Here is a 27445-nt window from a genome sequence, read left to right on the forward strand (position 1 = left end):
ACTACATCAGACTATGTTAAATGGTTATTCGGCTACAGTGAATGTTGTGTACTGTACAATGATTGGCTTTAATGAAGATATAATATTCATGGGAAAAGGGCAATAATTTCACCAAAATTGGTAGTGAACAGATGAAATCTTTCAGGGACGCGTAATTGGCAATTTACCTACCAGAATACATCAAATGATACGTTGTAGTAGCAGAGTTATGAAGATAAAAAAAAAACATTTTTCCATGTGCAAATCTGATTTATTATTTATTAACATGTATTTCGAACGCTTGGATAAACCATACATTTGTGTGGCATTGACGATATAATGGAAAACCTAATTCGAAAGACAACTCTTTTTGGGAAAATTATCTACCATTTAAGACCAGATTATTGATACATGGATTTATTTCGTGAATTAAGTATGTGATTTCCTCTGCTGTGATACCGCATGTATCAGGATCGCATTGTGTTGTGAGAAAGGTCATCTCAAAGAGCAGGATTTTGTTCTTACCTCAAGAGTTTTTACTTTAGTATAATTTTTCTTACTTAGGCATTTTATGTGTAGCGACAGTGTCTGCTCGTGCATGAATAAAAACATATTTCACCCTATATCTTCTATATGTGTTTTTGCTTTTAATGTTGCGGGGAAAATGCTATAAATGAATATTTTCCTCAAAGAATAAACAGTACCTTATCTTAACACTACAAATGGAGTAACCACTCCGGTGACTTAGTGGCTAAGCGTCCGCCTGGGCGGCCTGGGGGGTTGGCGAGCCTTACATCCCCGGCCGAGTCATACTAAAGACTTATAAACTTTTTACTAACAGCTGCCTCGCTTGGCGCTCAGTATTAAGAGGTTAGTGTTAGGACTGGTCGGCCTGGTGTCAGGATAATGTGACTGGGTTAGACATCAAGCTACATGTCTGCTAAATGATGCTGCAGTGCTAAACATCACTATAAACTGTGACACTGCAGAAATCTAGCGATATGACTGAAAAATTTTTAAAGTTACGTTAAATTCCAAATCACACACACACACACACACACACACACATAGAGTACATGTATTACGAAGGTATATTGTGATTTCACAATTTTGTGGATAATGCTGTGCTCGCTCCAAAAAACAAATCTAAGACCCATGAAAATATGACCCTCGTGTGATTCAGAAAGTAATCCCTCCACCTTTTGATACATTCTTAGCAATCAACAATGCTTAGCTATTTGATAATTCAATTTCATTACTGCAGTAAAATATTATCCACAGTCATCTTATCACAACCTGCTGACTGTATGAAAGGTCAGTTATGCATGTGGTTAGCACACATAAACAATGATGATTTTGGTCTCATAACATAGTCATCCGAAAGTTACATCTTTATAGACAGTGGTTTAATTTGTTATTGTTATGTGGTTTAACGCCATTTTTCAGCAGAAGATAGTCGATAAAAGGCCGCCACTATAACTGGTGGAGGAATAACCCCGGAAAACCCCGGGAAGAACAACTGATCCGCGAGAAGCTACTTGCACGCGTTCCATATTAGCTGAACCCAGTACTCGGACCCACCTATGTGGAGCCATATATATATAGATTTAATTTAACTGTTTGTTTGTTAGTTTTAAATTTTTTTATTCCATTACAGGTTATAATAATGTTGTTTTGCTTACTGGAATTTGACATTTTCCAGACCTTACTGTTTTTTTCGTAAACACCTAATAATAGAACTTTGCTTATAAACGCTGACATGATTCCTGACCTTGACTGAGAATCAAGTAAACAAATTTTTTATTCATTCTTAATGTGTGATTGATAAGAGTGAAATCGAGGCTGACTGGGACTACGTGACTTTCGACGTCAATAGCTTCTACAATGTTCTTGAATTTCTGGTTTTACCTGTAGGTTGACCCTCGTCCGGGCATCTGTTTTGCGCAATATCTAAGTTTAATTCCGAAGTTTTGAGAAATAATCTCAGTTAGGCTTTTAAACACTTAGATATCAAGATGTTTTTTTCGGTTGTGACCGGAGGAGTTACATTTTAATTTTTCTTCAAATTATTTGGATTCTATGAGATTAATACTTTTCCCTGGAGATTATTTAAGTGCTCATACAGAATTCGTGGACAAAGACATTTATTGAAATTGTATTCGGAATTCAATCATCGGAATATTAATTTCCGTAGTACAAAGAAGAACTGAAGACAAATCAGAACTACACTGGCTAAAGTATACATCATCGCCTTCTATTTTGGATTTTTCGTCGGGACTGGAACTCAAACTCATTAGAACATTTTAATACTAATACTCCAAATTTTTAATTCTAGGATTATTCTTGAATTATTTTTGGATTTGATTCTTAAAACCGTAAGTTCTTTTTTTTTCATTTTTACCTTGTTTTTCAGCGGAAATAAATTATTTGTTAAATTTTACAAATCTTGTTGTCTTCACTCTTTTCTTTGTTTCGTTTATTAAGAGCCTAAATGTAACAAAAGAAAATTGTGGTGCTGGTCCTTTGATATAAGAATTTTGGCTAAAATCTTTCAGAAAACTGTTTTTTGAAATCTGAATTCCCCTAGTCTTTGACATTTTTTAAATTCTAAGTATTCTTTTACAATTTTGAAATCTTTAGTGAAATCAGCAAGCTTTTTCTACAATGTCATCACAAGTTGAAATCTTTCTTTTAAGTCCTACCCAGAAACAATTAGACCTTTTGAAAAAAGACGAATTGATCCAACTTGCCAGAAAATATTATCTTTCTGGGGCAAAAGCTTCCTTTTCGAAGCAAGAAATAAAAAATATTTTGGTCCAATATTTGGTAGAAAAGAATGTTTTGGATAAAAGTGATCAGTAAGTCTGTATCAGACTCTGACAAAAAAGTAAAGAAATTAGAATTAAAATACAAGATAGAATTGGAATTGAGGAAGCTGGAACTTCAGAAAGATAAAGAACAAAATCAAATGCAGTTGCAGTTGCAACTAGAGAAAGGGAAAGAACAAATGGTATTACAGAAAGAAGAAAAACAAATGCAGTTATAATTTGAGAAAGAGGAGAGAGAGACAGGAAAGAGCAAAAGAAAAATAAATGCAGCAAAATAAGGAATAAAGAGAGAAAGACAGATAAATGCAGAGGGAGAAGGTTGAAAGAGAATTTCAAATTCGGAAAAAATAAATGGAGCTTGCAAGTGAAAAGCACATTCCCACTTCAAATACAAATTTAAGTTTAGATGTTGCAAAGAATATTAGGTTAGTGACGCCTCTCAGCGAAAGAGATGTAGACAAATATTTTACTCGTTTTGAAAAAGTTGCTGAAAATTTTAAATAGCCAGGGAGCATTGCACTCAATTATTACAATGTGTACTTATTGGTAAAGATAGTAAACGATACCAAAAAAAACTGGACAATCTCATGTCAAATTTACTGGAGAAAAAGAGAAGTTATTTGATAGCTGGTGCTTAGCCAAGAAAGTTGAACAAGATTATGAAAGTCTCAAACAACTTGTATTACTTGAAGATTTCAAAACCTGTGTCTATAGTGACATTAAGTCTTATCTTGATGAGCATCAGATCGAAACCTTGAAAAATGCTGCTAGTGCTGCTGATGAATATTCTTTAACTCATGAAGTTCTTTTGTAAATAAGACTTCTACTCAACAGTCTTTTGGCAGAAAAATATTTCAGCCGAATACAAGCCCTTTTAAATCTCAGTCTGGCACAACTTTTTATAAATCAAGCTTCATATAAGCTTGATCAAATATCCATGTCTCTTCCTACGTGTACCTATTGCAAGAAGAAAGGACACGTTATTTCTGATTGCTATAAATGGAAAAATGGGCACCAGATTCAATACAGACTTATTACAAATGCTCTTATGTCTAAGAGGTCAAGGTCACGGTTATGTATTGAAAGCAGTACATTTGTTGGATCTAATAAACTCCAGTCTGATTTTATTATTGAGAATTATGAACCATTCATATCGAAGGGTTCTATATCACTCTTGGGTGATTTGGACAATCACATCCCTATTAAAATTTGAATGGACACAGGAGCTTCTCAGAGTCTTTATTGTCATGTACTTTGCCTTTTTCTGAGAAGTCATCTTCTAATGAAAGTGTTCTTATTCAGGGAGTAGAGTGCGGCTTTGTTAATGTTCCTCTCCATTGTGTAAATGTATCATCAAACTTAGTCTCAGGACCCCTGACTGTCGGAACAGATTCTGCTTTACCCGTTGAGGGCATTCATTTTTTACTAGGCATCGACCTAGCTGGAGATAAGGTTGTGGTTAATCCACTTGTAACTGACAAGCCTTGTTGGGATCAGAAAGTTGATCCAATTCAAAAACAGTTCCCTGATATATGCCCAGCTTGTGCAGTTATCATAGCTATGGCAAAGAAAGCTCTTGAGAATGATGTTGATAAGGAAAGTATTCCTTTAGCTAACACATGTATTGGTCAGACTTTTGATGAGGTCACTTTCACTCCTTGTTTGGATCAATCAGAAGATATTCCTCCCAGTGATCCTCTTTTAACTATTCATTCTCTTTATTCTAATCGGGGTGATAAACGACAATCACTTGTCGTCGAACAGGTAAAAGGTCCTGATATCTCCTGTTTGTTTCAAAGGGCCATTAGTGAAACTAAAGCCCCTGAAGTACCTGTCTGTTATTTCATCAAATATGAAATTCTTATGAGAAAATGGAGACCTACTGAGGTACCTGCTGGTGACGAGTGGTAGGTGAACTATCAAGTTGTAGTTACAAAATCTTACAGACAAGAAATACTTAGTCTGGCCCATGAAACTCCTTTGACTGGTCATTTAGGGATTAATAAGACTTATCACAACATCTTGACACCCTTTTATTGGCCAAACATTTAAAGTGATGATTCTAAATACTGTAGATCTTATGATACTTGTCAAATGGAAGGAAAAACCCAATCAGAATATACCTAAGGCTCATCTGCAACCTACTCACACATCTGACGAACCATTCAGTAGAATTATGGTAGTTGTTTTGGTCCCTTACCTAAGACTAAGTCAGGTAACCAATACTTGTTGACCATAATGTGTGCGTCAACAAGCTTTCCAGATGCAATTCCTTTGAGGAATATTACATCTAAAACAATAGTAAAAGCTTTAATAACCTATCTTGTACTCAATTTGGCCTTCCCAAATCTGTCCGACTGGGTCAAGGGTCACAATTTAAGTCTGGAACTTTCCAGCTGATTATGCTTGAATTTGGCATCCAGCAATACAAGTTAAAAGTAAAAGTATGGTTTAACAGATAAACAATGCAGAGAAAAAGTGAGTCTGATAATAGAGTTCTGTCTATCTTGCTCATTCTTCAAAATTTTCTTCAAATTAGATATTATGGTCCTTACAAAATTAAGGAGAAAATGAATGAGTTAAATTATAATATTAGTGCTCCTGGGATATAATTAATGATATGAGTACCAGTATATTGAAACAGATGTCCAGGTTAAACATGCAATTAATTTAGTTGTACCTGTCCCACTCAGAGAAGATTTAAGTCAAGGAATATCATCGGATTCAACTGATATTGGAGTGACAAATCTTTGGAATTCAGATATTATGAAAGATCTGGACCAGAAAATTTCATATTTGCAAGAGTAAGAAAGAAATGAACGTAAACAGTTATTAGTTGAATAGGAGCACTTATTTCCAGATGTTCCTACAAGAACAAACAAAATTGTCCATGACGTTGAAACTGTAAATTCCAAACCTGTAAAACAACACCCGTGCAGGGTGAACCCTCTCAAACAGGAATACTTGAAAAAAGAAATTCAGTATTTGCTAGAGAATGATTTCATAGTGCCCAGTAAAAGTGATTGGAGTTCAACATGCATACTTGTTCCAAAACCAGATAAAACTTTCCGTATAAGCACTGATTATAGGAAGGTTAACAGTGTGACAAAATCAGATTCATTTCCATTACCAAGAATCGATCACTCTTTGGATAAGATCTGAAATGCCAAGTATGTCACCAAATTTGACCTTCTGAAGGGATTTTGGCAAATTCCACTAATGGCAAGAGCAAAGGAAATTTCGGCATTCGTGACTCCGTGTGAACTTTATCAATATCATGTGATGCCGTTTGGGATGAAACGTTCGCCAAGTACTTTTCATCGTCTCATGAATATGATCACATCTGGTCTAGATAAATGTGATGCTTACATCGATGATTTCATCATCTACAACGACACCTGGAAAGAACATTTAGCAACAATTCGGAAATTTTAATTTTTTGACAGACTCAGTGATGCAAGTTTGACAATTAATTTGTCCAAAAGTGAGTTATGTCGTGCTAGTGTAACTTTTTCTAGGACATATCATGGGACATGGAGAAGTTAAACCTATAGATGCTAATGTCAAGGCTATCTCTGAATTTCCTGTGCCTGCTAGTAAAAAGCAACTGATGCGAATTTTAGGTATGGCTGGATACTATCGGAAATTTTGTTCCATTTTTTCTTTAATTGCTGAACCCCTGATAAATTTATTGAGCAAGAAAAACAAGTTTTGTTGACTGAAAAATGTCAGTAGACTTTAGATAAGTTAAAAGCCAGATTTAAAAGCGCGCCAGTTCTTACAGATCCAGATTTCAACCAATCATTCAAACTGTCTGTTGATGCAAATGATGTTGGGGATGGAGCAGTATTGATTCAAGGAGACGAAAATAGTGTTGATCATCTAGTGTACTATTTTTCTATGAAGTTAAATAAGCACCAAAGAAATTACTCAACAATCGAGAAGGAATGTTTGGCTTTATTATTGGCATTACAACATTTGGAAGTTTACATTAGTTCAGCTCCTTCTTCGATTATTGTGTTTAGTGGCCACAACCCCCTAACTTTCATCGGCAAGATGAATAATAAAAATCAAAAACTAATAATGTGGAGTTTGTTGTTATAGGAATATGATATTGGCATCAGGCACATCAAGGAAAAAGATAATTTAATAGCAGATGCACTTTCCAGTGTTTAGAAATATATTATTTCAAGTACACAGTGTATAATTCATAATAGTTCATCTTATGTTTTTTTAAACCTCATGTATAATTAATCAGCACTCAGGGAAAATAGTAGACACCAACAGCTTAATGGTACCATTACATCTACCACGTTTGATGACTTTGCACCTTGTGGTTTTTTGGATAGGCTGATATACAGAAGCAGGGTTGCACAAGAACCCAATACTAAACCCATGGACATGCTTCCATCCTAAACAGTCAGTGTCCCACTAATGTCATCTACCTAGCATATATTTATCATTGTAGGGAGACAAAGGTACATTAAATATATCCACTGACCACTTAAGCAAGGTGCGTAGTTGGAGATGATGCATATTTTTATCATGAGCCTTAAAGCAAGATCCGGAAGTTCGATACCGTGACAGATCTTATCAGTATTTAAACGTCAATGGACTTTTGACTTCCTGGATCATCCGAGTAATGTACAGCTGCAATATATTGTCAATATAGGTCAAGTCTAATGCAAACAACCGATACCCTGACCTGCCCTTCCATTATGATCTAGAAGATTAGGGTCTATGTAAATTTGTTTTACTGACTACTCCATACAAACTATATATCTGTGTGTCTCAAGTCTGCAGCTTGATTCGAGTTATAAACGGGTATAGAAGGTATGTAATATTCAAGGCTAACTAAATGTTGCAACACTTTAATACAGAATTTAACATCATTAGTTAAACGTTCGGTTATCTTTATGATGGATGATACTCAGAGAATTTTCTCAGAACACTTGTCAAAAGGTCAAACTTAAAATTTTCCTCAAATCAGGTAGTACTCAATATAGAATTAAATTATTGAATTTTCCTTTTACCTTAATTTATGGGATGTTTCAGAAATGATACAAATGTTATTAGCTATTTATGCACGGCACTGTATGTATTGAGGTAAAGAAATTTCATCATGGACAATTGAAGCGAAGACAAGCCCAAAGAGGCTGGACATATGGACTCCAATTAGGTGCTGTCTTTTTGGGTATTCTTCTTTTCAAGCCTGCCTAGGTACCAACAAGAATGGATAGATATGCGTCGATGTTTTTTGCATGCATGCGTTATGTATAACAGTGTCCTTATTTATGAATTAGTGGAGTCTACCGCACAGAACATCTCACACGGTGATTTAATGTAATACACTGTCAAACAGCAAAAACACAAATCATACAAAGATGATAGGTAAATGTTGGTGTTCCCTGTAGCAGAAAAAAATTGATTATGCTTGCAGAAACTATCATGAAATCTGTAAGACTGATCAGAATGGTAACTATTGTAACTTCAGTAATTTGCCTTAGAACACTACTGAAAGTCTATGTAAGGTAGTTAGATCTGTCCAATTAGGGGGAGCAGCCATAACAAGATTTCCAAGATGGCTCACACAATTGGAGGCCATATTGGATATCACCACTGACAGTAATTTAAGTTTAGAACAAACTACTATTATTATCTAAATTGATTAGGTAGCTGATTCCAAAGAATGACATCTGCATTTCTAAAATTAGTTTTGCCAAATGTGTTTAAATTCTTGGGACAGATAAAATATTCCATAACTTTAGATGTATTGTGTTTAAAACGTATTAAATCATCCAATTTGGAAGCACGCAGTGTCAGAATTTTAAAGTATCCAGAATCATTGCCTGACGCAAGTGCGTCTTCAGAGTTGGTTCTTTCGCCATAAGTAAGAGCGTATGATAATTGCCTGTGTTATTATCATATACAAATCTCAGAGAACTCTCTTGTATTTTTCAAGTTTGTTAGTAATCATGTTACTACAGAAATACTAATATATATAAATTCTAGTTGGAAAGGATAAAAGCATGTACGATTGTCAGTATGCTGAGTCTAGTTGACTTATGACCCATACTTACAAAACCGATAGTTGCATTTGAGTTTTCCTAGAGAGATAGTTTACATGTGTGAATCTAATTGCTGTCGGTAGACGTTGTCAATCGCATCCAATTGGGCTTCCATTAGACGATCAAGAAAAACAGTTGACTGTAAAGTTTTGTTAATTCGATTTGTAATATTTCGCAGAAGGATTGGTGGCCCCAATTTAACACGAATTTGATTACCTCCAGTAGCGTTTTTGAATTTAAACGTCTTATTATTTTATAACTTCTTAAAAGTGTATCCTGCTTAAATTGAAATATTTCGTCCACGTTACTATTGTCCTTAATAGCTTTGAAACTCTGATAGTTGAGGGATCAAAAGGAATTTCCTTTCCAATGCCTAATACCATATGTACGTAAATATTATTGAATATTTATGACATTTCTCCCCAGGTATTGTTAACCTGAAAATCAGCATTGTAAGTCCTAGTTTTCAAAACCGAAAGTAGGAAAGATAGTAGCATAATAAAACAAAAACTAAACATTTCTTTTGAAAGGTGTACGAATTCTTTTTACAAATACTAATTTTATAATTTTAAGTTTTGATAATGATCAAAACAAATCGATAATCCTTAAATCGCACAGCTATACTTTTTGTTATTCATTCCTAAACAATTCATGGATTAATGTCAGCCATTATAGTCACACAAACAATCTCTCCCCCTAACAGCTCTGTTGAAGAAAACGAGTAACGTATTGACTGTGACCCACAAATTTACGTTTTCAGATCCTGTGGGGCAATTGATGAAAACTTACCCATCTCCAACCACCACACATTTGAATGTCTGCATTGTTGATGTCACATATACAGAAGGTCTCCAACTCCCATTATTGTGCAGTGAAAGATCTGAGGGTGTCAGCATATGTTTTTTGATGGATACAACTGTTTATAAGGGCCATCGCACTAATATAGTCATCCCTGACAAGAATCTAATTTTAGAAGGAACGTGTGTCACCGCTTAACTCCTTAACGATACGTACACTTGATTAACACTAAAGAATGTTTAAATTATATGAATTCGGTAATCATATCAGTTATTAAAGGTGATTAGATTATACGTTCAAACGTCCTGGATTAGACACATTAATTTTGTTGTTGATAGAAGCAGCCGTAATAATGTAAATAAATACATATCTTTGGCAGCAGGGCATCGGACCTTGCTTTGGACCCCGAATGAGACGTTTACAGGACTCCTAACAATCCACAATTCAGTACGAAATATCTCCGTAATTAATATTTTTATATTCAGACACATTCCATATATTTGACCATGTTTACTACGCCGGTGACCATCGCGTTCTTTTGAGTAGTATGTAGCGTCAGTATGTGGCAGAATGGATTTGGGTCATAGACAAATAAACATTAACTATTTGTACTTAGAGTGGGAACTGCATTTACACAAGAAATATTAGCTCGATGGAACCATTGTAACGACTACAAAATCGCTGGAATAGTTGGTGGTGTAGGGGTACTCTTTGTATATAATATGATTCAAGGAAAAGCTTCCTTTCACACTCGTACCATAGGAGTACGAATGGTAGAGTCCCAAGAGGTCACCTTCTGCTACCCAAACCTCCAATTATTACCCGGAAAAATGTGTGTCACAAGGGACCATCGGTCAACTGTGATGTTAATTGCTTTCATATGAACATCAAAGTGGCCAGTGCTGTTGCAATCACTTTTATTTTGTGATCTTGCCACAAATAAGATGAGTTTGGGCTTCGCTAGGTGGATGGCTCAAGAAAAACAAGAAAAGTTATGCTGTCACGTGTTTTTGGTGGGTATGCTGAGAAAAGTGACTTGGTAATCAGGGCAACGTTTGGTACTTGGCTTTTGTACATGATATTTGTTTATGGAGCCATACACACTATCAATATAGCAGATGTGATTTGATGATGCAGCGTTTTTCTGGAAAGTGTTTATCGATTATTTTACATCATATTGAAAATTTAAAACAATTATAAAATGACATCATTATCATGATTATATTCATCATAATCTGAGGAACCTTTCAAAATATTTTAGGTAATTGGAGCCTAATCCATAATTAGAAAAGCAAAAGCTACATGCCACAACAACTAAACTTTATTATTATCCATCCACACTTGTTTGAGGACCTGACAAAAAAATTGACCATTAAACTTTACTGAAAACACCTGTCCATTAAGAGGTATTATCTTTGTGGTAGAAAGTCAACGTATTGTGAATTTTAAAAGAGTGGAATAAAATAATGGTTGTTGTTAGGTGAAAGTTTATAGTATATTTCTCCCTCGAGAACTCACACAAGACAGGGTGAAAAATGAAGAACGCAGAATCGGCGACCACATGAGTTATAGAGGGGCCTTGGACACATGAAGAAGTGAATGCCATCCCGGCTCGACATTTACAATCAGAAGACAGAAGGTAGAATATGACTGCTTGAATGGAGTGGGCAGAGCTAAAGGCTTATCCCCAATGTGATCCTAAAAGAATTTCTAATCTCGACAATATTTCCTAATTTGAGAAAAGGAGGGAGAGGTAGAGAGAGCATGCAAGATACCAATAATCGTCTCTCATTCAACTGCATTAAGATATAACGTTGTCCTCTAATCTTCATGGGGAGGGTCAAAATACATATTTATATGTGTACCTCCAATAATGCTATTCAGTGATCAAAATCCATTTACTTTCTTTAACAAAATGGGAAATAAAAATCAGAGATTGATTTTGCAGGAATACAACATTGACCTGGAAGACAACATCGACATCAGGAATGTTAAGCGAAAATATAAGCTGTGCATAAAAGTACAATATTACTTTATGTATATTTTTTTACATCCCTAAGACATAACTCTATCTAATTTTAATTATAATAATATCAAACATATATTTTACTGATATGCAGTATTTTGAACATTATTGTATTAATCTTTATTTACTTTATGAGGAGAGGTGTTTTGTAGATTTAATCTGTATTATGTGGATGACCTTTGTCCATGAATGAAAACATTTACTGACATTTGAGTGCAAGTTACAAAATCAGAATGTTCTAGAAGAGAACTTCTGTCATACACCCTGGACATTTTATTATGTCACAGATTTTTATGTAAGGTTGCTGCGATGAGCAAAATTATTTTATTCTAATCTTCAGTGTAATCTTTGGAATTATTTTATTGTTGTGTTTAGATATAATGTGAGAGGAATCATCTACTCAAAAACTATTCTTTGGAATAACAAAGTGCTCATTGGCCTTTTGGATTAAGCACTGGTTTGGGGGTTATTGTGAATTCATGCAAAGAAAGTATGGATCATATCATTGTGATGCATTAACACTGTTGGTACATCAGCTTGGTCAAAACTATTGGTACAGCGGCACATTCAATACTGGGATTCATTCGGACCACTATACTTTTGGACCTGTGATAAACTTTTAGTATTATTTGGGATTTAATTACAATACTGTAAGTTCCTCTTAAATATAAAGTTTGTAACTTACCGAAATAAATTGATTCTTTTTATTTGAATAAAATTGTTGGTTTCCCTTCTTTCCGTTACTTAACTTAGGACCGTAGAGCCGTGTCAGTATTGATACATATAAATATAAATAATTGAAAACATGCCAACAGCATTATAAATAAACGAGCCATAATTAAAGTCAATAACTAAAGACAAGGATCAGCAAATTACAACGGTGATAATATATCTTGGTTTTCGAAGTCAAATGCGACGAAAACAAATGGCACAATAATTTCACAAATATCAATATATTCCCAATAACGTACAAAACTGTTGCAACCACCATATACAACATTTATACTAACTGTAACAATGAAAAAGAGATGTGGATGATTAAATATAAGTTTTATAATTTGTAGAATTAATTGGATTGTCTGCAGAAAGTCCTTTTACGTGGAAAGAAAGTGAAAAACTGACTTAAACCGGATATTGAAGTAGCCACAAAGCGGGTAGAAATTGAAGTTAAGCTGTATGAACTGCTTCCATTTCCCTTGATATAATCTGGACAGAAAATCTAGACAGAGAAACTTATTTCAGTCTTTCTGCGATGAGTGAATTTGGAGGTAGCAAAGAACATTATCCAAATGTATTATGGTTAGATAATATATTTGCTGGAGAAATATGTGTCCCAATAAATGTCAACATCAAGAGACATATGTGTGTGCCTATTTAAGAATAAGTGTAAATGAATTGTCTATTGTATTTGTTGTGAATATATTTGTTTTTATATTATTTGCTTTGCATTAAATATTTGGATTCGACTATTACACAGACGTTTTCCCACCCCTTGCAAAACCAATTACTGAATAGTGTGTACATATAATTTCATTCCTTTACGAAAAAAGATCACTGAAAAACAAATCTCTCTTAAATAAGAAGAGTAAATGCTATTGTTAGATCCATAACAGTTGAAATAAACATAACATATGCCGGATAATGAACTTTTAATACAGGCCACAAATATTATTTGGGAATGCAAATGGTTATTTCTTTATGGTCAAGCTGTGTTAGGAAAATTACGGTATCTAAACAGTTTTAATGTGTATGATGATATTCTAGTTAACATGTGATTTAGATTGCATGTTTCATTGTTTCTGATATTATATGTATAAATAACTACGTTCCTTGCTTTACCTGGGCTTTTTATTTTATTATAAACAAACATCATTTTAAATTGTACTGCTTTTATAATCCGATCCTATTATGGACAATGTGATACCGAAATTAGTCAAACACTCTTAAATGTTCCAAGAAAAAGATCTTTTTAAACTAAAATTATTGAATATTACCAATTGTCGTCTGCCATGTGGCTGATGAAATGAAAACTCTTTAGTTGTACGTAACCTTAAGTAAAGGCAAATGTTGACCTACACGATTTACATGCTGTTTCAGTCAGTAGCAAAGAAAAACTCAGCTTTATAATAATTTAGGAAAAAGAACTTAATTTCTCTTCTCAGTAATTGTTTTTCAGTTATTTCTCAGCATTTGCTCTCAAATCAGCATTCATTAGAGTAAGACATTTTCTTCCAATAGTCCTAAGTGATTAGCCATGGCAATTTTAAATGAAAAACTTTTAAGTCAGCTTCCTATTGCACCTGAGATTAAAATGGTAGGGGTCACTGTGTCCCCCATCCTCCACATCTATAGGGGACAGATACCAGTTGGCATTTTAATGATATCAGACTGTATATGGTCAACTATAAAATAAATACTTATTCAGCAGGAAGTGCCAAGACTCATGTTTTGATCAATCAGTGCTTATCAGTGAACAAACTTTTGAACCATAGTTTAGAAACTATACTATTATCTGAATTGTTTCAGTACAGTTCAAAATCATATGCTGAAGATATGTGACTTTCCAAACTATAAGCACCGAACTTCACATACCATTTTGTACCTGTTGATAAGTTAGTTTCAATTGCAAACTGCACAGACACATATGCGCCATCCATAATACACCTGGTAGGTCAAAGGCCATGTAGTTTGTTATGGTTAGTTTAACAAACTGCACAAACCCTGCTCTGCCAGCACATTATGTGACAGCAGATCATGGTTGATGTTGTCTGGACCCGATTTATAACTGAATATATATTGCATATGTCACTGCTGCTGCTTTCAGAAAATGACACCCATGTATTGGTATTCAAACGCAAGACAACCCATATGATTGATGGACACGGTATTTATCTGGATGATCAAAAATGTTCCAATAATTGTTTGTGCTATTCTTCAGTAGAGACTTACTGTTTGTGGATATTATAGTGTACGCATACTGTCGTAGTTATTACAATCCAAAGTTGATTGGTTTGTCATCAACCATAACACTGACCGAGTCATTATACAATCTGGGCAGTAACAAATGCGCATTAAAAGGATGAATGGATGAATGCATATACATGTACGTATTCTGATGTTAGGATTTTTATCATCGATAAAACCTATGTCTTTTTTCAAATTCTTTATACAAGAAAGTATATTGCAGACAAGAAAAATTATATTAAATGATTTCTTGCAAGTGCTTTATTTAAAAACATTTAACATTGTAATTGTACGTTAATTATGAAGCCGAGCTGGTTTCTACTACATTATGTATGCACTGAATAGGGTGGATGGATATTGTCTATGGAACATCAGCTCGAATAGAATTTTGTTTTTAAATCACGAAAGGTTTTCTGCAATACGTATTTTCATTTCTGCAACAACACTTTAAACTGGTAAAGAAATTACCAAATACAAGACAAAAGAAACTTTGCTACTAATCACGTTGTCCCGCTCAGCTGAAACACGTGACCAACTACTTGACAGTTAACAGGGCCATATTATCGGGACTCTCCTCTTTGCTTGAGGATTTTATCTGAGAAATTTTCTATCTTTATAAGTTAACAATCACTAACACCAGAGAGGAAGACAATGCTGATACAGTAGTGTTTCAACAACAAGAAATAAATGTCATTGAACGTTTCTTTGATAAAACTGTATGATGGCCAATCTCAGTTAAACAATGATCATATATATATATATATATATATATATATATATATATATATATATATATATATATATATATATATATATATATATATATATGCACAGCATTAATATCGATGTTAATCCTGTAACGTAAGCATGCACAAAAAAGGCAGAGGATAAGAAAGACAAAGATTTTTAGCTTTACTTTGCAGAAATAAATCTGTAAAGCCGACAGCTGACCAAAATAGGCTTTTATATGTGTGTGTATATGTTGATATATTACCAAAAAGGAATATTTCCTTCTTTGGTTAGACAGCACACTTGTGAGAAATCGACCAATTCAAGTAAACTTTTAAATTAGACTGGATCACTGTAAAGCTGAAATAACTCTTCGAACAATACGGTCTAACTAATAATATATCTCTTTAACGAAAACAGGCACAGAAAGAGGCAGAATATTAGAAAGACACAAGATTTTCAAATGCTCAATATCTACAATTCAAGACATTCACAATCAATTAGAAACCACTAATAATAAATACAGATCATCATTTTTTTGTGGAAATGAATACTGAACATTTTTATAGTTACTGCACTAAAACAATACATTGGATATCTGTTGGCTATAAAATTAAACATCGTCGCGTTTTGTGATGTAGCGGTTTAGGATTCATCACAGCTCGTATTGCTTCATCGAAAACTTCCTTTAAGCACCTCTGTGTAAGCGCTGAACACTCCAGATATGTCACTGCCTTAATTTCTTTAGCCAGAATTAGTCCTTGTGAGTAGGAAATTGGTCTAAATTTCTTTTCGTTTAGTCGTTGGACTGTTTCTTTGTCTTCCCTCAAATCCAGCTTGGTTCCCACTAGAATGATTGGCGTTTTCGGGCAGTTATGGATCACTTCTGGGAACCACTGTAAGTGAAAATTTCAATGATTATTAGAACTATTTTCAGGTGGGTAAATGTGTTGGGATACACCAGACTTTTTGCAAGCAACAGATGCCATGACACTGAGTACAGGTCATAACATAACTGGGGAAGCATGCGAGTGATCACGCATAAACATATCTTCTTTAGGTGGTAATAAGAATGGCAAAAATATACTTAAATTTTTGCATCTTCATATTCTTCAAAATGTACTTTCTTCATTCTGAAAATCCGAATTTCATGTACTATGTCATTGGTTCTAAAGCTTGTTTACACATTTATCGAAATTGTGCTGTAATTTCGACTATGTTCCCAGCGCTTTCTACATACTGCACTCAAAATGAAATGAACGTCAAATTCCATTGCGTCTTTTTGATAATTACAGTTGAAAGAATTCACATTTTCCCACATTGTCATTCCAAACTTTCAATGACAGAACGGAAACACACATGCACCTGAATCAAAACGTGCCCCAGGCTCCTTGTTCAAATTACAGACACATGTAAATTGTGTGGAATTGAAACAACTAATAAATCCAGTGGATTTTAGTAGAATCAGCACCCAAAAAATATTAATTCATTCCAGACCAACTGGAAAAGATGTTGCAATGCGCATTCGTTCACAATATGGCACCAGATTTCAAATTTAAGTAGACAAAAAGCGGCAATTCTTTTTGAAAGTGATGTCGAGCGCGCGTAGTTATGTGCGCATTAATATTATTGTTGTGTACTGGTGAATCTGCGCTTGTGTATTTATTCTGAAATACAGCACAAATTCAGTTACTTTGTTTCTTGTAGTGTCAGTATGTTTATTTATTTAACCCTTAGGTAGAATAAGTAAATGAGGATATAATAACAAGGTTACTGCATTTGTGTGCGAAAATAAGAATTCGTTTTGTGGGAAGGATATATTGCACTCCCAAGGTTGTGCAGTATATCTAGCCGAATAAAATCGTTTATATTTCCCATACAAATGCAGTAACCTATAATTACAACTAAATATTTAGAATTTACTTGACTTTTAGTCTAAAAGGAAATTTCCTATAATATGGCCTTCTATAGCAACTGGATACCAATTTTTGCTAACTGTACAACATCCTCCTGGCAATAACAATACGAATGTTGGGTTAAATCGGCATCGAGTTTGAGTGTTTGAACCTCCCCGTTTAAGCAAGGATCTAAAGTAGTGAAATACATGTATGTTACAATTACAATGCAATCTGATATTCATGCATGATCATTTGAGAAATGAAGCCTAAATTCTTCTTTAATGTTAGCACACAATTGTTGCTTTTCACTTGAAATCATTCATTATTATATGAAGTCTTCAATTCATATCTTATTACTGTAAACAGTTTCAAAAAGGACACAAAGTTCCACCGACTAACAGTTTACCTTTTGTCTGACATTCTCAAAGCTAGCTGGACTTATTAATGAGAAACAGATGAGGAAAACATCCTGAAAAAGAAATGTACAAAATTTCTTTACTTTGGGAAATGTTTAATCTGTCACATTACACAGTTATGTCAATGCCGTGAATTCACTAGTATTTGTGAGGTTCCAATTCTTCTAATTTGTTAACCATAATACACGGTATTTCAAAGACTCAATAAATAAGAATTTATGTCTGAAGATAATAGAACCCCCACCCCACTAACTATCCACCAATGTAAGTAATGACAAGAATGTTCATTTAATGCATCACCGTTGCAATATGAAACCCACCAATTAGTGTACATGTATGCTACTATTAAATGATCGATTGGCTGACCTGGCCATAAAAATGATACCCTACTATATATCTGTCACAGGATAAACTCTAAACATCTAATGGGGTCCGTTAGGGTACGAAAGGTTCAATGAAAATAGAAAATTAAACGATATTCACCAAGTTGAAGTCTGGTGATAATGTCACTGAACCAGTCTTACCCTTAGGAATCACATGCAAAACCACCCTTCCTGACTCTCAGCTTGTATTCTGTTACCATGGCATCATATTATTTGATCACTACAAGTCAATTTTCAATCAAAATCATTTTGATGGGGAGAAAAGGTATAAAAAAGATATCTAAGTTAATTAGTAGGCATTGCATTTATGATTGCCTAAGAAGTCAATTTAGAATTTAAAGAAATTCTTAAAAATTTTCTTCGTTCGTTTGTTTGAAACTTTAATTTTGAACATGTCAAAATTCTTCACATATTAATAACACGGGAGCAATTTCTAGTCGAAAGCATTCGTCAAAGAAGGACTGATTTATTTATGAGTATAAATGATAATGAAAGAATATATGGATATAGGTTTTAAGTGGATAAATTTACCAAACCACCAAATAGAAATAAAGAACATAAAATAAAATCAAAACGCGCATATAAAGATCTGCAAATTTGTAAAGAAAGTCTTAGATAAATCTTAGTTAAACAAAAGTGCATACTTTTTATGTTATAATCAGCTGCCTACAAATGAAGATCTATGTCTGCGCCGGTTCGAGTCTCGGACACAGCCAATGTGGGTATGTGAGAAAGCTTACCAGTAGCTTCTCGTTTGTCGGTGGTTCTTTCTAGGGCTTTCCCGGGTTCTTCCTCCACCATTAATACTGGCCGCCATGTATAGCCTATCGTGTGCTGAAAAATGGCGTTAAACCCTACAACAACAACAACAACAACAAATAAAGATGAGTATCACTATTCCATTTCATTTAAATCAGTTGCAGTCCATTAAAGTTCCATTTTCAATTACAATACTATACGAAAAAAAAGCTAGTTGTGTTGCCAATAATTACATACTTTGATGGCAGTTCATTCTAACGTGCAATCCAGTCCTTATATTTGAGATCTGCTTTGTACATTGCAACAGCAATGAAAACTGTTCCACTTCGGAATCTAATTAAAAGGACTGGAGAATAAAGATTCGTAAATACAAAATGCCGCAAATAAATGTGTGTTAGTAAATTTACATTATATGTGTAACAGTTGACAACAGCTAAGAAAAATGTCATAAACTATAATAGTTAAACAATATTCGTGGAAAATTTGGTTTTCTTCTCGCAGAAACCTACGTATTCAAGGCTATAAGTAGAATGCAAACAGAAATAAACTTTTTATTACTGTTGTAACAAACATCAATAAGATAGATGAAGATACAAAGAAATGAACAAAAATACTGCAATTCAACTTCCTTTTGTGATTAAATATCTTTACTTATATTGGATAAGTCTTTAAAACAAAAAACGTCTGCAGCAAGTTACCTTTGCAACTGAGTCTGGTGTTTCAGTTTTTTTCATTCACTGGAACATCAAATGTTTGTTTGATTTAAACCATTTTGCTGCAGTGTTAATCTGCACTAAGCTTTCATCCTTGATAAACAACAGTTGCTTGTGTATAACATTCCCAGCTGACAACAGTACTGACTCAGATCTGCCATGAAATACAGGTACTGTATTGCCTTTCGATCAGCGTCTCTATTCATCAAAACATCTCAAATAAAAAGTAATATGCTCCGTAATTTGGCCATCTGTTTGGATTGGATCTAATCATTATTATATGTGATGAGATGTATTGATAATCTCGCATGATGGATGAAAAACAGAAGTCATGATAAGGTTTAACATACTAATTCTAACATCAAAGTTTATATCAAAGAAATCGTTTTGAAGACATCTTAAGATAAAAAGTTGTGCCTGTTAGAGTATGAAACTTGTATTAGTTTCCTTTACATGCAAGATATAATTAGATTAATAAATTCAACTAATTCTAAGTCATATTTAACAAAGATATGTTTTCGCTACTTGTACTTTGGAACATCTGATGTAATTGCTATAATGTATGAATTACTGTACTAAGTCGTTCTGGACGTTGTAGTATAGGTTGCATAAATATAGTATGTGCCCTTACTATGGTATGACAACGTAGCAATCAAGCTGCACAGTCTAAAACACGTGTTTTAGGCACAAGATTAAAAACGTTTGACTGTATGAAATTTTAACGTTGTCTGCCTCTTAACGTTTTACCTTACCTAACTCATAAATGCATGTGCCAGTTTGTTGAAAAGGTAAAGTATGACACGTATAATACTTTATGGTCCCAATGTGTCAATGTGAACGTGTGTACTACTAAAAATATCAACGCTATGCAAGCAACTGCAATTTCCTCGGGTACAAACTCAGTTCCTTACTGTATGTTTATCTAAGGAGTTATTATTGGGGAGAAAATCATAGTTTTAAACCATTTTAGTATCAAACGTGAGTATATTGTTTTAGTAAATGCGTAAGCGGAGATGTTTGTTGTGCTGAGTATAAAGACGACACGACGAGTATTTTTGTTGTTGTAATTCTATCACCCCAGGGATGTTTGGATAGGCATGTTTTTTATGAACTCTGAAACTGTTTATATACATAACATGGTTGGTTATACACTTTTCTGAACATGCAGAACCATTGATTTACTACCGCAGTATGTGTAAATATATTCGAAATACATACTACATAATTTGTACTTTTATTAATGGACAAATTGACTTATTGTCATATTCTGAGTAACAGCATATTGGTGTACAGTATACATCATATCGCCAAGAAAATATTTGACATTTACCATTGTATAAATACATGTATACATGATCCAAATATTGGATTATATATCAATGTTTCTTTAATACCTAAAATGACGTTTCTCTTTGGCTAACTGCCAACTTAACTCACAATTTTCCAATGATCATTTGTAGTTTACAAATTTTACATAATCACCATTAAAAACATTTGTACATATAAACCTTTCAACTTTTTACTAGTTTGGGGGAAAGATGAAAATGAGGGTTGAAAAACCACAACACTGAATATTCACATTTAATGTAGTGTAACAACATCATTACACAAAATAAATGAACATTAATAATATACAATGTGTATCTTGAATATATCTTCTAATAATTACCATACATACTTGGTAATGGAAATATATAAATGGTTCCATTCAATCCATCCTACAAGGAAACAAGACAGCCACATAATGCAGCACCATGCATGTCATAATGTTGTTATAATGAGATAAATTCATGCTTATCAATTTTTTGCAGGAAATCCTAACATATTATGGCTCAGACGTTAGGTATACAATATAACTGTAAATCTAAGTTTCAGTTCAAACCCTAGTATATCAGTGTACAAAAGTTGGGCATATAGTAATGTCATGTGAAAGTTCCAGTTAAAATCGTACAGTACGTCAGTTGAAACCCTAGTATATCAGCGTAGAAAACTTAGAAAGCAATATTTCAAAGTTCCAGTTGAAATTGTAGAATACGAGTGTAAACTATTTTGAGATATAGTGATAATATATCAAAGGTCCATATGTAATCCTCGAATTCTAGTAATATGATAAAATTGTTCCTGATGAATCCCATGTGTATCAGGGCACAAGTGTTAGGCATATAGCACGTGTGATACTGCATGAAAGTCCAAGATTATAGAAATAATGTTGATTTATCAAGTAGCTTTGTTACACCCAAAGAATAAAACACAGTCAAAAAAGGGGGCAAGCTTGATTTTTAAATATTGGATGTAATTATGGCACCATTTTCATTTGCAGTAAACTTTACATCGTTAGAAGTTTTTGCTGAAAATCTTATACGCATGCAATTATGACCATCCATTGCGGAGAACTAGAAATCACAGGCTTTTCAATTTTGGTGAAGAGCACCGCTTTCACTTAGAACCGAATAAATTTAAGAATAATGAATTTGGTAGAAACCGCACTTCGATATGACCAATCATGCACGAAATGCAGCAATATCAAGATTTTCAAAAAGGTCAACGTGGTGGTTATATTGGAGGTCAGGCCACCACCAGTTTAATTTAGAATCAATTAAAAAGGGAGCCTTCTGATGAAATCTCCATGTTAATTTGACTTACCTTTGAAAAGGCATTTTCAAGATTGCTGACATGGTGGCCATAACATATGTCAGATTGGAACCGATGTTTCATCCAGAAAAAAACCCACATCATAAGAAGTCTTCTGGTGAAAACTCAATGTCTATATCAATTCAGGTTTAGTAGCCATGAGCAAATGTTCAAAATGTATGTCTTGGTGGCCAAATTGGACATCAGGTTGGCACTATCTTCATCTAGGGTCTATTTACAGAAAGCCTATGCTCATATGACCATCTACTCAGGAAAGGTAGCAATACAAATATATTCACCGTGTCGGACATACTGGATGTTTGAGTAGCATAATTTATGTTAAGAACTATTTGGACATAATAAGAAATATTCTGCTAGAGATCCCATGTCGATAGGATTTTCTGTTTACGAAGAGTAGCAATGACAATATTTTAAAGATATCGGACATTTTGCTCATATTTGGATGTCAGATTGGCATCGTCCTCATTTAGAACCAACCAGGCACCATGAGAAATATTTTAGTGAAATTTAATATTGATATTACCAACCATTCAGGAGAAGAGTAGCTATAAGAAGATTGCAAAATTCAGAAGTATCTATACGATAATTTTAAAAAGCAACACAGTTGCTATTTATGACCGACTAGACCTTTTTAGTGATAGCAATCTTATGCTAATGTACAGAAGGGTGACAGAAAATAGACAACATGACATCCCATAAGCTCTTTTGGTCTTCGATCAATGCAGCTACAAATGGGAGAATTTCTAAATACTGGTGGAGAGTGGGGGATTTAACCAATAAATAAAGGTACCAATAAGGTTTGCAAATATTATGTATGAAAATCTTAGATGACTTTTTGGCAAAAACTTTGAAATATTAGCATAAATTCTGCTATCAAACACTCGGATTATAAACTATAACTTTCACATAAGGTGAAGAATGCTGGGATATAAACTAAGGCAATGTGGGCAGTTTTTGCTTTTTGTGCAAACATTTAATATAAACGTGTTATTTATGTCATATACAAAATGAATGCCGAAAAATGCCTTTAATTAAAGTCATGTTGGATGATTATGGTAGACTATTTCTTTTGATATGGTATATAGCAAGGCAAAATACATATATTTTAGCATCATGCTGGAAAGTACAAGTGAATAATAAAACTTCACTTGACATCTTACATGTATCAGATTAATGTGACTAAGCATGCAAAGATATGATTATTCATTATATATTTATAATGCTAATGTCGGACATTCGTTAGTACACCTCAGTTTTAACAAGAGTACAACAAATAGCATGTCATACATGTAATGTCAACACCCTGAACAATAACCTAAATTGAAAATTGAATTGGAAAGATGGAAGGGCACCAATTACGCCGTATGTTCCTTTTACATTCTAAAAAGGATAATTACTGAGTCATATATTGAAGCAAACAGCCATGAATCTTAAATGTACATCTCTCTTTAACAGATAATTTACATGACCAAATTTCCAAAGATCATGCTTTGATAGCTGATTTCTAATGACAGTTCAACACACTCTTAGTTATATATGTTACGGAAACGGTGCGTGCCTTTCCTAAAACATATTGTTCAACACACACGGGCTGGCTGATTGGGGATTGAACATGTGACCCTTGGTTTAGAGTCGGATGCTCTACCTATTATGTTTTCATGGCTCCACATCAAATTATGCAAAATATTTACAGGTGACACTAAGTACATCGCATGAGCAGATAAAGACACATTCACTGTGTGGGCTACAGGAATAAAGACTCTCAATGCTGGGACCGCAATAAATAAATTTTTAGTATTTTCTATCCCCCTCCCTTATACCTTCCCTCTTGTTTAAAATAAACAGCAATGCAAGATAGGAATTTGATAAATGTATATTCATATTAACAGAGAAAACAGTAAAAGCAAATGAAAAGCCTCAAAATAATTAGTAAGACAATGTAAGACAATTAACAAGATCCACTGGAAAACGATGTCGAATGGAAATGAACTAGAGATATGATCATGAATGTTCTAGTAAACTGTTTGAGAAATTAATATTAAAGTAAAATGTATGAATGTATGAACAAACAGATAAGCACGAGGCATACAAGCTCATCTAGTGTGCATCAAAGAAAAGCTTGAAAATTGTATATCATGATGCATGTCCTTTTTTAAATTACACATGTTTTCCTTGCTATTCACACGGACGTATTTATGTTTATTCACGTATACAAACCATATTGCATGGTCTCTGAATACATTTATCAAATAAAACAATTTTAAAAAAAAGAAAACAGAAGACAATTATAAAAATATAAACTAAAACAGTATCAAGCAATGCAATACATTAGATATCTCTCTAACATGCGAACTCAAGAACAGACAGAGCCGTAGAGAGCGATCATGCGCCCTGGGGTAAGAAACACCCGGGCCTCTCCTAGTTCTTGTTCGAACAAAATCTTTCTTTACAAAATTAAAAAGTGTTGTTTGGCCCGGTTGCCCCCCCTCTTTTCTGCCCTGAGAACAGGTACATATAAATCATCCAGGAAAATCAAGAGATATGGCAGGGATAGAGTTTAATGCTAAACTACTCATGATTCAGTAAAATATGAATTCAGATTTAATGTTTTTGTATCGTTATGCTAGTGCTAAACTTTCCAGTGATATATATATATATATATATATATATATATATATATATATATATATATATATATATATATATATATATATATATATATATATATATATATTTCAGATAATACTTCAAGTGATATATATCCACTTATCAATACTTCCATTAATATACAGCCAAATACTTTAGCCAAAAAGATAGTGCAAGCTTTCCAGTCGTAAAACGAGCTTGTGTCGGTACCGATTACTTGCCAGTTATATATGCTCTTTGGTGTATAGAAGAATGAGACTGCTATCATGCATGCTACACAGTGGACTTATCAATTATCTGAATTTTATAAATTTATCCAAATCAATATTGCCCTACATCAATATTGGAACCGCTATCTGATGTACTGAAACCTATATGGTCGTAATTCTCATCATCCAAAACCTAAAAACTGCTAAAGTACACAGCTTTCGTTATGGTTTAGAGAGAACTGGACAGTTACTATTTTAAATAGCTGATTACAACTTTATTTTGAATGGTAACCGTATGGCTTGATGTCAGAGTCATTTTTTTCTAATTTCTAATCGTTTCTAAGGCATTGGAGTTGGCACTATGAAAACCAGCTCGAAAACGTCAGGAATTTAATATGCATGTCAACACATTGTGCATGGAGAAGAGAAAGAGCTTACACATTTTTCTATTTTTTATAATAGTAAGCATATCTGATGTCAAATGATATCATTTGCACAAGCTTGATGGGCCATAGCATAAACTCATTTCGAGTTCTAAACAAGTTGAATTTAAAAAAGAAGGTTCTAGAAACGTTTGCTATCAGTTACTAACAAACATCGAATTTTAGTAATTAGTATTTCTCCTGTAATACTTACATGATCTCTTTTTATTGAAGACATTGCGAGGAATGATGGATGGATTATTTGTAATGTGATCGGTTATATATTACTTGAGAAACATAATTTACTTTAACAGTTTGTTTTCTCTGGCAAATACATTACCTAGTCATATGACATTAGGACAATAGGTAAGAGGAAGAGGAAATGTTGAGCATCCAACCTCTACCTATGTCATCCAGAAGGAGCATGCTTGCTTCACAAAAGGATGAAATTATCCTAATGTTAGTTTAGAACAATCTGAGACCCTGAGCTATACATATGCAAGGAGATTTCTGTGGTTTTCTGCACTTAACTGGTGTCACCATTAAGGTTTTGTCCAAGGCGAATCCAGCGAAAGTGGCAAATACCCAGCTGGTGCTGCCAAACGCGGGAGTGGTTAACATCTGTGTAGCTACCACTGGCCCGATTAGGTGAGGTTCATTTCTTTCCTCTGCGATGACAAATTCTTTAGATGAAAGCTGAATAAATTGGTCTGGGCACCCCATCCAACTGATTCTACTATCTCTTGAATAGAGACATTTGGATAACAGGCTGGTAAAAAAAGTGTAGGTATTTCGTGAGCCAAGATTTTCATATAGGGTACCAGTTCCTGAGAGAGGTCACAGTACGCAGATTTTATAACTACCTTTAACGATGCGGATATCGCTTGTGGTGTTATATACTGCTTTCCAGACATAAGAGTCAGAGGAAGCCTCGTCTTGTAATTGAAAATATTCTCCGCACGCATTAGAGCGCGTACAGTATTCTGGAGTTTCACCGATTTCGATGTGTCGATCAAGGAGAGGGAGCGAATATTTGTTTGTTGGTTGTCTCGCGATAGCAACCTGTTTTGGGTGAATTAAACCAGTCTGTGCCATTAGGACGACATATCGTCTGGACAAAACTGCATGATGTAGTTTATGACCACGAAGAGAGCGTGCAGCACACTATCTCTGCATGCTGAGGCATGCGTTGTTAGAAAGCAAGTCTTAGACGATAACTGATTCGTGAATGCGGAAGAGTTAAGTTATATCAACCTCCAGGGGATATTCCACTATGAGAGTGTGATCTGATACATATATAATGGACATCGAATTGGAAAGGCTGCTGTGTCAAAAATAATCTCGTCCATGATGTCGGAACGAGTCCGAGATCAATGAACGATATCACTTTATCGTAATGGGAACTCATGGCTTCAACCAGAAAAAGAAAGATGTTGGCCAGCCTGGGAATGTATTCAGAGAGTGATTTGAACTTTTATGTGACTGCTGCCGTTAAGAACCCAATTTGCTTTTGTATGTCTTATGAATGGAGGTCCTTCTAGCTGTTGCGATCCTCTGCATCTGACTTTCCAAACTCCTTTACACGAAGGGCTTCCCTGATATCAGCAAGGCGCGAGCGAGGAGTTTCTATGGACACTGATGAAACAGTGGCGATCTAGAGTGCCTGAGCAGGGTGGGGGTCGCCATGATTTTCCTGGGTATGTCTGTCCATTATATGTCCCATGGTAAAGGAGTGATCACTACTATCAAGTAGGGTTTTTGCCATACTTTACTGAACTAATTTTAGCATCAGGGATATTGAAGGGAGGCATAAGACCACATTCCCTTCCAGCTGACTGACAGAGCATCGATGTCCCATGATACTGGGTCAGGAAAAGCGGAGACGATGATGGGCAATTTATTGTTCCACCTAGTCGCGAAAAGATGTATAATATAGCGTAAGCTCAAATGAATGT

The 27445-nt window shown here is 34.4% G+C and overlaps 2 protein-coding genes across 8 annotated transcripts in view; both read right to left on the reverse strand.

Moving 5' to 3' along the window:
* LOC149803797 (ras-related C3 botulinum toxin substrate 2-like) overlaps nucleotides 1–9884 on the reverse strand; it is a 59937-nt gene extending 50053 nt beyond the window's left edge. Inside the window, exon 1 of one of the 3 annotated variants that reach the window (XR_016420255.1) lies at nucleotides 9665–9884. Coding sequence is in view for 2 of the 3 variants with exons in the window: in XM_089953602.1 (XP_089809728.1) it covers nucleotides 9665–9771 (107 nt within the window). In the remaining variant the exon portion in view is untranslated. The remainder of the gene's footprint in view (nucleotides 1–9664) is intronic. The other 2 variants (XM_089953602.1, XM_089953601.1) reach the window with 2 other exon arrangements.
* A 5022-nt stretch (nucleotides 9885–14906) lies between these two features.
* The window catches only part of LOC149803798 (ras-related C3 botulinum toxin substrate 1-like), a 28586-nt gene continuing 16047 nt past the window's right edge, over nucleotides 14907–27445 (reverse strand). For 4 of the 5 annotated variants that reach the window (XM_089953604.1, XM_089953606.1, XM_089953603.1 and 1 more), the window contains 2 exons: nucleotides 17697–17759; nucleotides 14907–16288 (listed from right to left, as the gene is read on the reverse strand). In XM_089953604.1, the coding sequence (XP_089809730.1) occupies nucleotides 15998–16288; nucleotides 17697–17759 (354 nt within the window). In that variant the 3' untranslated portion in view covers nucleotides 14907–15997. The remainder of the gene's footprint in view (nucleotides 16289–17696; nucleotides 17760–27445) is intronic. The other variant, XM_089953605.1, reaches the window with a different exon arrangement.

Source organism: Sinohyriopsis cumingii, chromosome 3 (assembly GCF_028554795.1).
Source record: "Sinohyriopsis cumingii isolate HCF-2022 chromosome 3, ASM2855479v2, whole genome shotgun sequence".
Lineage (NCBI taxonomy): Eukaryota > Metazoa > Mollusca > Bivalvia > Unionida > Unionidae > Sinohyriopsis > Sinohyriopsis cumingii.